The following is a 13202-nucleotide window of genomic DNA, read 5'->3' on the forward strand; positions in this document are numbered from 1 at the left end:
ATGAGGTCTTGTCCGACAATCCGCCCAGACGAGGGCGACGAAGAACTAAAAGTACCTGTCATCAATCAATGAACACCCTCCAATCTTTTTCAGCAGGATTTGATATTCTACCCTCCTCAATTCACCGTGCTTGAGAGGGACAACCACCTCGAACTTCCAACCTCCGACATCATCACCCACAACAACACAACCAACCATCAGTACCACAAGTGACTACTTCCATATCACGGACATGTTCCCTTGGCACATTGATGTTGTGGGTGCTCGCCACGATGATGGTCGTCGTTGGTTGCTCTCTTCTTGGCGACTAAATGTGAGTGAGTGAGTGTGTATGCAGCATGTAGTGCTTAATACGTACTCCATCCAGGATTTATGTTGGCTGACAAATTGGGTCATGGTTTAAGTAGCAAATGTTTTACGTGTATACTACATACATACTCTGCTTAGAGTGCTTGCTCTGGCCCTCACTCACTCACTCACTCAAACCTCCTCACGTAATAGTACCTTTTCTCTCCACGGCCACTAAAACACCGTGGACCAAAATGGAGAAGAACACGGCGACGTCGTCGACGACGACGACAACCAAAACGGAGTGAAGAGTAATATTCTCCGTCGATGCCAGAACATGAAAGCTCCTGGCTAGAAGTTGTTGTAGAAGTGTTGGTGCTGCTAGTTGTAGTAATAGGAGTAACAGTAATAGTAGTGGTGGTAGTAGTAGTAGCCTTGGATCTTGGTTCGCCACATACCCACACCACCTTCACCAACCAGTTTGCTTGGCACCTTTCACATAATGATATTAGCAGCCACTAATGGAGTTTCTTCCCGAACAAATAGGGCTTCTCGTTTCCTATTTTCCTCCTCACTCGTCAGGCTTGGAAAACGGTTATATCGTTTTTCAGACATCGGCAAATATGCCTCATTGGTAAGTTATTAACTGGTCGTATCTGTGACAGACCCGGTCGAGTGTTGCCTTTTCCCGAGCTAGTATTACTTTGCTGAGATATCCATCGGAATCCAACACCCCATCCTGTCTGAGCTCTAACGGAGCTGGATTTGGACATGGTTCTCATAAAATTCAATATATTAGACTGCGAGCATTATCCATAGCCATTGCAAGTGATTCGACCCCGGCCACGATGATGATGATGATGATGATGATGACCAATCTCATTGGGATTTTGTCCCCAATCTAACCCTCTGAATGACTCGGCCGAGTCATTGGCACGAATTCTACCACCCTCGAAGACTCAAAGAGTCATCCCTGGATCGGCTCAAGAAAGAATTCAGAGCAGCTGTTGAATATTACAGATTTCTCCAATAAAGTACCCGACAGAGACACAGAGACACCCAAGCACCAACGGCAACTCCAATCTGACACTTTGATCCGAAATCATTTAATCGGCAGCCATCCATCTCATTCAACCCCATTGGGTTCATCCTCGGACGAGATTCGGGATTTGGGATTCGGACTCGGACCCACTGTCTGGCCAATCCGAAAGACATCAGAACTCGTTGGCTGGCTACCCTTATTATTATCAGCACCATCATCTCATCGTCATGATACAGTCCCTTCTCCCTGTTATGCTCCTGACTTAAAAGGGTAATGCGGTTATTTGCAAGCAAAACCAATCCCCCCCAATTTCCCCAATTTTCTAGAGGACTACTCACGGGAAGCATCCCGCATATGTGCCGTATTGAGGCTTTGTTGAATACCAAAGAGATGCTCTACCCTCTATGTGCACTCTCCATGTATGTAGAACTCTATTCGAATCCAATCATGAGCGGCGTATGGCAGTGATTTGGTCCAACTTCTGTGGACAGATCGCTTTGATCTCATCATGGGTCCAGCCTCATATCCTGTAAGTTCTACTGTACTCTGTGTATACCGCATAGGATACGTCACTAGCTCAATGTGAAACCATACCAAGGTTGCTAATAGTCGAACGATTGATGGACAGCTGGCCCTGGAATATATTTATACGTGCATAAAACTCTGCCCATTGTCCGTGCTAAGTGCTTAGTCGAGACGAATATATCTTTGTTTGTGGCACTATCATTCCCAATTGGCTTACCTACGTCAATCTAAAGGATGTCTGACGTCACGTGGAGAGTCGAGCACGCTTTGGACAATTTGAATACGAAGACGCAAATGAACATTGTACTAATGAAAACTGAAGTACTCTATGTATGTACTGTCTCAGAAAGGAACTCGTTTATGGGAGCTATTATGTACTTTCGGATGAGCCAGTTGTGAATTTCCTTATTCATAATATAAAGCCCTTACTCAATGGTTTATAGAGAATGCCTCCACTTCAGACTGAAAGAGATTTCACTCCAGTGTTGCCAATGAAATTAGTAATTCTCCTTTTCGAAACCTAAGTGACTCGGACAAAGAGAAACGTTTAGCGTGTAGTATGAACCTCAAAGCTATGATAGCCTATTGTGAAAAATGCGAATAAGCCAATTGAGAAATCACACAGTGTCCTTGTTCTCCTGTTAACTGATTGCCTTTCCAATCAGTTCTAAATTGTCCTCTTTGAATGCGGATCCGTGTTTAGATCTCATCTACGTACTACATCGCGTTGGTCCTAGAAGAACCGGGTAGCTGTTCTAAAAGATCCTCTACAAAAATAACTTGTGCTGGTCAAGTTTTGACCAGAAAACAAAACCATCCTTGAATGAATGGAGCTCATTTTTCTAAGCATACCTCCCTGAATTCGCCCATGGGTTCCAAAAAAAGGAAGCATTAAAGCTCATCCACCCTGTTCCACCCTCATTCCCTCCCTTCGTATTTTTACCCCGCTTGAGTTTTGAGTGCAGATTGGCGACGAACCCCCTTGGTAATTTTGTCACATACAACACACTGATGCACGGATTTTGCTGCCTATTGGACCCTGTGAGAATAGACAGCTCGTGAGAATTTTGGTTCCCCATGAGTGGCACAATATAAGGCTTTGTGTATCCGAGGTGATTCCGTTTCAAATTTTCTATTCAATGTGAATTATCGGTATGCTTGAGCCAAGCTAAATCATCTAGCGGATGAAACAGGGAGGGGGCATGGGATCTCTTGGAAGGTTGATGAAATGCTTGTACGCCATTTAATCGTTGAAGACTAAATCCAATTTAGATCGATGAAACCAACAAAAATGGCGACTACTATTGTTTTGAGTGAATGGGCTTTTGACACAGTAGATGGCACTCTTTGCGGCGCAACGGGCGCAACCCATAGCCTGGACAATCTACAACGCCACCTTGCGTCAGCGGCGAGTATCAAATTCAAAGCGCGTGACTTAGATCAGATGTTCGAGAATTGAAATTAACATCTTTTCCGTCGTTTCAATCTCAATCCCTTGGTTCCCGTTGGACTCTATCAACATTGTTGGTGACAGATTCCCGTCATTCCAGGAGTTGACAAAAATCGATGAAAAAAAATTCCTGAGCTGATCGAGAGTGACATGATGAGAAGTTGATGAGGATGATGGCACGGTCAAACCCATCGCCTCGAGCCTGACCCCGAGACCCTCTCTGGTCACCTCTCGCCTCGTCCCTCAGTGGTAGAATTCGAGGTTTATGATCCCAGAATTATGGTGACCAGGGGTCCTTCTCCTAACGACAAATAGTGAGCGTTCTCCTGGGCAACACGTTCTAGTAGTATCCTATTGTACAGTATACTCATAGTACAGTGCTGCATGCAGAACGTGTAGAACGCACCCCTGGTTAACACAAATTATTCACTGGTGGATGAGGGGGTCGGGATGGGAAGAGAAAAATGAGAGCCATAAAGAGCCCTCAATATCCCGGTTCTAAGCCTCATAGACCTCGATATTGCATCTGTCCACCTGTGGAACATTGTAAAATGCCAGGGGGAGTGAGAGCAGTTTCTTCACTGGTCAAATATACAACCCCAGAAAAAGTTTCCCCTCGAACCCCGGATCCATTGTGCAGTACGCCCGTATTTCTAGGTCCGATTCGAAAAAAAGCAATCGGCACTTTAAAAGAGTGTAAGTGTTTGTGTGTGGTTGTCCGAACAAAAAAATTGTGTTTATATATTTTCAGGACTTTGATAATAATCAATAGTTGGGTGAGACGTGTTGGGCGCTGAGTCTACTTGGAATTTTCGTGAGTGTTTGACCGACCGTTTGTTCATGGTTATTTTTCCAATTCGAATCGGGACTTGGAGGACGATTGAGTGCGATTGGATTGGGCCTCCATTTTCAAGAGGGGATTATGACAATAAGCAATCATTGACAGAGAGAACAAGAAATCTTGGGCACAAATAGTAGGTAGGTAGACACACGGACAGACGGACAAACGTTCAAGCAGGCGGACATGGGATTGGTGTGAATGTATATTATTCTCGTTTGAATGAAGGAACACACGCAATCACACGCAATCATACCCACACACAAGCCGTCGAACGGTCTTGGAACAACTCCCAGTCGTCCCAGAATTGGAACTGGACCCAAAAAAACGCATTTGTGGACTTCATTTTTCTCTCTGACGTTTAGATAGATCGGCTAAACGCACGGGTTAATCAGTTCTCAAAAGGAGTTTCCAAAACTTTTAACATTAACAACTGCAAGTGCATCATCGGGGTATCACTTGCCATTTTCTGCACAGATTGTTTCGTTCATTTATCACTGGTGGGATATGGCTGTCTGGCTCATGGGACAGAAGGAGAGAAACGGAGAGGGACACAAGATAAATGGGACGAGTCAAGGGGTCATGTGTTAATATCACATTCATGGTTGAGAAGGAGCCAGTGGCAAACACGGTAGAAATGGAGCGCCATACAGAACACCGATACCTTCGAAGGCCAACGAAAGGAAGGCCGTCCATAATTTCGATGAGCTGACTGAAGAGGATCGCTTGAATTGGAACGTCCTCTCTTCGATGTGTTGTGACTGCTCCCATCTGTTAAGGCTAATGATGTTATTGTTCCAGATGAGACAGGAAAACTTAACGAGGGGACGATGGCGAATCCCATCATCCTCGTGGCTTTTCCTGGAGGTGTCCGTCCGTGCAGGACAAAAGAAATCTGGAGCTGCAAAGTCTCGTTTTGAGAAGAGTAAAAAAAGTCCTCGGCTTCTCGCTCTTATCTGAGAGTGCAGTTGATGATGGGAAGTAAATCTGTTGGGTGGAAAGGAGAGAACCGAGGAACGGAATTAAGAGGAGGAGAGAACGGAGGCTGGGCTCCTTGGGCCAGTCACCACCACCCTGGCAACCTCGGACAAAAGTGAGTTTGGCAATGGAAACCCAAAAGAAGAGGGTGGCTTGAACGGAGGACCAAAGAGAGGGAGGACGGAAAGGATGGATGGATAGATGGATGAAAGAAGGAAAGAAAGAAGGAAAGAAAGAAAGAGAGAATGAAAGAAAAAAGAAAGTGGAGGAAGTAATGGGGATGAGGAAAATGATGGCAAAGGGTGACAATCAGGTCCAGAAAAAAGTCTCAAGATGAGAGGATGGGGGATGAGGGAAACGGAAGGAAGGAAGGAAGGAAGGGGGAAGGGACGACATAGGGAAATGAAAGAGACAAATAAAAAAATACTGCATGGCATAACTGCGAAGGGGCCATATTTGTGCGCTAAATATCGGGAGCTTAGAGTCCTCTGGATTCAGCAGCTCTTCATTTACCGCTGTTTGACGGGCGAGCCAGATTACATACTTGACCCGGAATGGGTCATAAGCGCCTTAGGCGCCGTTCAAGTTGTTGACCCAAGGGTATCGATTGGGACAGGTGGTTTGACACGAAGCCCATTGTCGTTGCTCGCCCTTGTGCTTGAGCTGGCATTTGTTCTTCCGGGGACCGCAAGAGGCGGGTCGATCGGGGAAATCGCAACCCACCACCGGGGAGTTGTGGATGGTGTCCAAGGGCTCAGGGTTGCGCACCCAGTTGATGAGCTCCTGACTGGTGACAAAGTACACGTCGGGCAGGGCCAGGATCGAGTCCAAGAAGTTGAAGAATCCTTCCTTCCTGTGGTTTCGGTTGAAGAACCATGCAGCGTGGAAAAAGAGAGGGAATGGGGCTTTGGACTTTGTGTAATGTTCCAAGAAGTTTTGGGTGAAGATCTTCTGAATGGACGCGGCATCCTCCTCATAAAAGCATCCATCGGCCATTGAGCAGGTTCCTCCTCGGATATCATTCAATGTGGACATGGGGATTTCCCACATACCCGGATGGGACTGCTTGGGACAAGGCTTGACGGCGCAAGAGTGGGGCATCTTGTACTCCAGAGTGTAAGGCCAGCTAGGACCACTGGTGGACATACTCGAATCGTAGTAGAACCCATAACGATTGAGCATATTGAACATGGTGTCGCCGCCCACGGCCAAGAAGGGTGCTCTCATGCCCTTGATATCCTTGGGGTTGACTCCAGCGTATCGGACGAGCATCTCAGCCTCGCCCACCACTTCGTTGGCCCATTTCTCCTCGTTGAAGTTGGTTCCGTGACTGTGGGTGACCGTGTGCGACGCGATCTCATGGCCATTGGCATAAAGATGTTGGACTTGCGAGTAATCCGTCCATTCGTGGGAGACATAAAACGTGCCCTGAAAGTCGAGAAGGCACACGAGGATGAGTTGGTTGGAAGAACGAGCGATTGGCATACCGTCAGCATTGTCATCCTCATCATCCTCATCAACATTATCGTGCATACTATGTAGACAGACGCCGGAGAGCGACGTCGGTAAAGTTCCCCTTTCAAAGGCCATTCTACTCGACACAATGTATGATGGACACTGATGGCCCCTAAATAACGACAATCTTTGGCTTGAACTTGCCTGGAATACCAGTCTGTATTACCATCACACTGGTCATCATCATGAAGTTCTACTAAAACGCGTCAAGAATGTCCGACCATTAGTTGGATAGATGGACGACGGACTTCTAGCAAGCTGAGCCAACGGCGGCGGGATTAGGGTCCTCACTCTTCAAGAGAAGAGAATTGCCATCTCACCTTTTTCTCTGTCAAATGGATGACAGCTCCATTGATGAGTGGCGAAAAAAGGCACGTAAATGATCCAATCAATAGCACCCCCCCCCGCCACTCCCCTTTCCCCTCTGCTCCCACGCACACACATAATACACACCACAGGGTTTGGGATACTTGAGTAAGTCATTGGTCACGCTAGGGATTCGTGGAAAGTGAACTTTGCACCTCGAGAATCAGACTGAGGTTCGTTCTGTCTTTGCATGAAGGCCGCTTTTGAGCCGCCATGATTGTCGACTTCAACATGATTGGCATTGTGTGTTTGTTATGTTGTCGACTAGTGAGTGTATGGATGTGTGTGCTCAGATTTAATTTGAGCCTGGCTGCTCATCAAGATAACGCTCAACCTGCGCTGAAAGGGGAATCATTCTTATGCAAATGAATGGATATTCATTTCTGAACTATGCGCTCCTTTCATCGGCCACCGTCTTTAGCCAGACATCCCCCACCAGAACCACTCAGGGTAACAGATATCCACAGATTTCCACTCGTTGATAAAGTGCTTGTGTGCCGGATAGCTGAACCAGCTAAACAGGGCTGCCATCCTTCAAAGCTAAGCCAGAAGGAAAAGAACGAAAAATAGGAAATTCCAAAGCTACTGTTTCAGACTTGAATAGAGACTGGACAGATGGATGGGCGGATGGATGGATGGCCTCCCGTGGCTTCATGTTCAGAGGCCATTAAGATCCCCATGAAATTTCATTAACAACCACGCCTCCTTTCCAGAAAAGTGCCCTCAAGTGGTATATTCAGTTTCATCTTGACCTCAGCTCGCCTGTCCCTAACCAAGTATCCTTCGTTCCTAACTGGTTTGGCTGGTTATGTGGGTATTCTCAATTCGTCGTCTGTCTGTTGAACAAAGCATGGGGTTCACGTCTACAAAGTCTTTACCTTGATGGGACAACCATTGGGGTTGGTCCGGTCCTTAAAGAGGTCTTCGAAGAAGGCCTTGTTCAAGTCATTGACAGCATCGTCGAAGGTAAGTAAGACAAATTGGGGAATGTCAGCCTCGGCATATCCGCCTGGAATGGTGCTGCCTCCGCAATAGCAATCCGGAAGCCGACACACGGATGGGTCGCAACGCTCGGCGGACTTTTGTCCACTCACAGCCAAAGCAGCCAGAACGGAGATCGTGATCAATGACGGGACAAGATGCATCTGAAAAATGACAGGAACATTCTTTTTTAAATCCAAATCTCGTTGCCAAACGTGGACAGTTTTTGGCATTGGAGCATGTGGCAATGAATGCTTGCATTCAACCAAATTCACCGTGGGATTGGGAGTTTATACTGTAATTGCATAAATGGCCAAGGAAGATTTCAAAGGACAAGAAGTGATCAAAGTCAAAAAGGAAGGAAGTATGATTTGGCTGCGTGCATATTCCAGTTCCTGGTCGGTGTTCAGTGTGCACTAACCACACACACCCAAGTGTGAACCAATCTCGATCAAGAATCCAGCCTCTAGCATGAAAAAGTGGAAGCACATTGGGAATGAAATTCTATACATGCAATGCACAGATTGTTTCTTATCATCGTTCACTCATGGTCAAGCAAGGCTTAAACTGGGACATGCCTTACTTACTATCTAAACTGGCGAATCATAATTGTTGTTGTCATCGTTGTTACTGTTATTACTGGGACATCTTCAATTGATAAGACTTGCAATAGATAAAGTGTCTCGCTTTCGACAACCGGATCTTGCTTGGCCCCATCAGTCACTGTAAGTCGGGTGTTTGAGGAGCTGAACGTTGAACAAGCTCGACATGTCGCGAGGAGCCATGTTTATCCTATTTGCATTTTTGACCCTGTCCAGCTTCCAAAGTGCCCTTGGAGGGAGCTTACTCTTTGACGATTGCCGTAAGTTCGGACCCATTTTTCACGTTGTCCTCATTTCCCCCCTCTACCCTCTGGATTGAAAGATGACCATCCGCCGACCACGGAGACACACCATCATCCGTTTCATTGGTAGAAAGGATAAGAAACGCCATCAACGTCATCGTCTTGCCTTTTTCCCCCGTTGTAGTTATTGTGGTCCCTTTTCCCCAGCTTGACTGCATAGTGCACGAGTGCTCTATTGAGCGGCCAGAAGTAGTGATTGTAGATCAATGTAGAGCATCACTACCACGAATGATGGTCCTTTTAACTAGCAGCACTTCCCTTCCCCATGGTCTGACCATGACCGAATGTCCGGCCCAAGCCTCGTTGCAACTTGGTGAAGACCACCCAAATGGGGCAGGCTCATTTGTTATCCAATTCAAAGATACTCGGAACAGCAAGGGGTTGAAGAGGCTGGGAAGGAATGATTACCTCCTAATACCAAACAACCACGCGAGAGCGAAGCGAAGATCGAGCGAGTCAAGAAAGAAAGAAAGAAAGAAAGAAAGAAAGAAAAAAGGCTAAGAGACCATTATTTGCCGTCCTCAACGGGCACATAAATCCCGGCTACTCACTTCGTGGCTTTGATGTTCGAGCCAGAAGGGTTCAAAGTGTGCCATAAAAGTCGAGCAATATATCACACCCGCCTTTAGAGATGTGTGGCTGATTTCAAGGGATTTCCCAGGGTGAAATGGGTGACTAATGATTTTGATGGCTTCGTTTCATTCTAAATAGCTTCGGGATCTTCGGGTGAGGTTCTGGACGTGAGGGTTACCGATTGTTCCGAGGATTTCTGCGACCTAGTCCTGGGGACTAAAGTCATGGTCGAGATTGACTTCATTCCCAGTGAGTGTCTACCAATCTGTCATCTCTCTCTTAGCATTAGCCGGCGATTCAGTGGATCATTTCCACATTGACTTGTAGGTGCTTCTTTGGAAACTTTGAACACCGAGGTGTACGGCATCATTTCTGGCGTGTATAACAAGTACGAGGATGTACCAAAAGATACCTGCTCAACCTTGGCTAACGGGTTTGCATGCCCCCTTGAGGCCGGGGTTATGGCAACATATGCCTTCGAAGCAGATGTCCGTGAGGAATACCCTGCGGTAAGTGTGCTGCACCTATTAGATTTGTTCTTCTTATGTTCGTGCGAACGTTCATACGTAGGAAGGTAGGTAGATAGGTAGCAGATACGTGCTTACACATGCTAAAGCCATGAGGAGAAGGTCAAGCAATCAATCCGAGTCATCTGGTTTAGCGACATCTGGTTTCTAATCAGAAATGACCTCCACCCAAATACACGACAGTAAACTAGCCAAGTCCTCTTGCTTAAACACACACTTGCCCATTGAGTATTTAGGAAACGTTCCTTCTTCTGCTCTGCTTCGAATTCTCCCACCTATTGCAATGAATACGAGTAGAATGCAGATGTTACCCATGTCAGTTAGCTTTGGTCAACATCAGACCGAGTCAAAGAGTGGTGGACTGGTTGCTTGGCAATACGTGTTGTAATTATCGTACTGTTCGTACTCTCAAATACTGCTATACTGTACACTATACGTACAGATCCGGCTCGAATACGAATGCGTGACAAGGCAGTTAATCTAAATCGCATCGGCAAGTAAAGCTCTGCATTATTCTCAATCCGCTTTATCTCGTGACATTTGACTCAAAGGTCATCGTTTAACCGAGCTCGAGGGCTCACCTCCATAAGGAAGTTGTCTATCGAGGTTTGGGATCATATTTGGCCAACAAGCTTGAGCAACGGACCCAACTCAAATCACATTACCACCGTTACGGGTAGACGACATCTCAGTCAGTTGAAATGTCCATTTGCCGTCTTCTTTTCAGATTCCGTCGATCACGGTGGAGTGGAGCTTAAAGGATGACCAAGACAACTCCGAGATTTGCTTCCAAGCTCTAGCAGCCCTCATCGAAGGCCTGCCTAAATAGCCAAAGCTCTGACCTCCGTCGGTCGTCATCGTGACAGATGATCTGCTCATTATCTAAGTTAAAAACTTTGCCCTGTCATTGCATAGTCCAAGGAGTTGAGCCAATAAACACAACAACCTACGAGTTGACGAGGTCTACGTATGTACTTTAGGTAGCTAGAGACAAGCTAAAAGGAGCTTTATGATCGAAAACATAGAGCTTTGTAAGGAGCTCTGATGTGTGGAATCTCAATTTTCCCCTTGAAAATACGTTGATACACACAGTGCTGTCATAATATCGCCTCAGACCAAGCTCGAACCACATGAACACACTTTTCCAGCTAGCCGATTGTTACTCTGGATTTTGTCAAACCACTCTTGCTGCCTGTCGTGCTGAGAGTGACGATACCAATTTGTTTTCAAGTGAAAGTGTCGGTCTTCTTTCTTTTTCTTACTCTCTCTGTCCCTGATCACTGCCACTGTGTACTCGTCTCTCGCTTCTTCAACGACGGTACATGTACCACAACCACCAAGACCATTATGATCACCATCATTTGAAGCAAATGTCGTACCTTCTACTAAGGTTCAGGAAATGAAACGTTTCTTTTCTTCTATCCTATTACCCCCCCTCGGAAGAGCTTCAAACAAAGATGAGTTGGAATTCTCGACAGCTTTCAGGATTTACCTCCTCCTGTTACGTTTGGGACAGAAGAACTCTAATCTGATCTTGGTATCATGTCCTAATTTCATTGATAGCCAGCGTCTTCTTCCGTACCACCTCTGCATCCATCATGATAACTTGTAATACACTCTAAGCCCATCAAAGGAACACGATCGCGTCGAGGGTGGGTCATGGGCCAGTCCCCAACTCCAACACCACAACCACAGCCGAAAATAACAACAGCAACAGTAACATCCCTCCCTTTCCCATGACTCTCTCGTCCTAAACGGAAGGCGGTTGTAAAGGCTGATCACGGTCTAGTATCTAAGTTCTGGCGAAGGAAGCTCTTTCTTTGACATGGAGCCTTCAATGTGGGTGATCAAGATCTTTCCCGTTGATGAAAGTCGTGCGGGAGGGTTGTCGATCACGGAATGAGGCGCCAAAGATGCACTTCTTCCGCTTTTGGCTCTGAGTTTACGATGAACATTGTTGGTATTTCAATTTGAACAACCTTCGTCGTTACCTTTGAACCTGAACTCGTGCGTGACCGGAACTGATGGTGGTCGGTCCAATCAAGTACCTAGGCCTTTTACTTGATTTGGATGGTGTTGCTGAAATCTTCAATGTTAGAGGGTCCTTGGCTTACCTTTAAATGTTAAATGTTGAAGGATTGAGCTAATATCCTTGTAAACTCCCAGCCACAACTGATGAGAGATGCTTGGGATACTTGACGTCAGTCAGACTCACGACGAGTTCAACGACGACGACGCTGTTGCTGGCTGGCGGCTTGGGTGGCTGAGCTCGTGGTTGTTCTCTCGATGGTTGAAGACAATTTTGGGTGGAGATTTGCCGTTGTCGCACCACCTGGATGAACAGACGAACTGCTAAGATGGCTTGGGTGGAATTATCCAAATCGGGAGCAAATCGAGCACCTTTATGACTGGTTCAAACGCGGCTTGACTCCCTCCAATGATTCGTTGGGCATAGACGACAAACTCACGTTGCTGCTGAGATCGACGACTGAACAGGCAAATAGAGCACCAGAGTGGGTCGAGGGTCGTGGGTCGGGGTTTGGGGGTCTAAGCACAAGAGGCACTCGGAAAACTTGTGTCACCAGATATCACAGCCGGATTGGGGCAACACAAAGAATGCATCAAACAACGTGGATCCTGGTCTGGGCTCGGGGTTTCGCTACCTTGATGAACGAAGAAGGCGAAGAGATGACGACGATGGTTCTATGTTGTTGGATATAATGAGCGTGTTGCCTTGAAAGATGGGCCAACCATGAACCACTCACTCGCTTAAACAATAGCAGTTGTTCTTCTTGTAGTAGTGGTAGGGGTAGCAGTACTAATAGGAGAAGAAGACGAAGAAGCAACAAGGATGATGACGTCCAGGAGGAGCAGGAGAAGGGATGGGCGTCTTCGCAAACTGTTCACCTTCTTGAGCAACAACAGTGTTCAGAGGTTGGAGGAATCTCGTCTCTCTGAGGTGGCGAATTTGTTAGATCTTGTCACTATGGGCCCGGACCAACTGATATGACTTTGATTTTTTGTCTTCTTTTTCAAATTGGAGATCCTTGGCCATCACCGTGGGCGTGCATGCGTGCCAGTCAGAAGTACGTACATATCGCCGTTCCCGAACCGCCCAGGTATCGTCGTCCTACCATCCACCGCGAACTAGAGCCGACATCGTGAGTCTTTTGGAAGCCGTGGATGGAAGAGGCACGCCACATGGATATGGATCT

The 13202-nt window shown here is 46.6% G+C and overlaps 2 protein-coding genes across 2 annotated transcripts; one reads left to right on the forward strand and one right to left on the reverse strand.

Annotated features, from left to right (window-relative positions):
• Nucleotides 1-4016: 4016 nt before the first annotated feature.
• Nucleotides 4017-13020, reverse strand: LOC131878730 (chitin deacetylase 8-like). Its single transcript, XM_059224837.1, has 4 exons — nt 12388-13020; nt 12102-12319; nt 7881-8147; nt 4017-6549 (listed from the first exon to the last, which is right to left on the reverse strand). The coding sequence occupies exons 3-4, from the start codon at nt 8145-8147 to the stop codon at nt 5692-5694; spliced, it is 1125 nt and encodes a 374-aa protein (XP_059080820.1). The 5' UTR covers nt 12102-12319; nt 12388-13020; the 3' UTR covers nt 4017-5691.
• LOC131878731 (NPC intracellular cholesterol transporter 2-like) lies at nt 8671-10939 on the forward strand. Its single transcript, XM_059224838.1, has 4 exons — nt 8671-8845; nt 9599-9709; nt 9788-9969; nt 10715-10939. Exons 1-4 carry the CDS (start codon nt 8752-8754, stop codon nt 10814-10816), a joined length of 489 nt encoding a protein of 162 aa, XP_059080821.1. The 5' UTR covers nt 8671-8751; the 3' UTR covers nt 10817-10939.
• Nucleotides 13021-13202: the final 182 nt, after the last annotated feature.

The sequence above is a fragment of the Tigriopus californicus genome, chromosome 4 (assembly GCF_007210705.1).
Source record: "Tigriopus californicus strain San Diego chromosome 4, Tcal_SD_v2.1, whole genome shotgun sequence".
Taxonomy (NCBI): Eukaryota; Metazoa; Arthropoda; class Copepoda; order Harpacticoida; family Harpacticidae; genus Tigriopus; species Tigriopus californicus.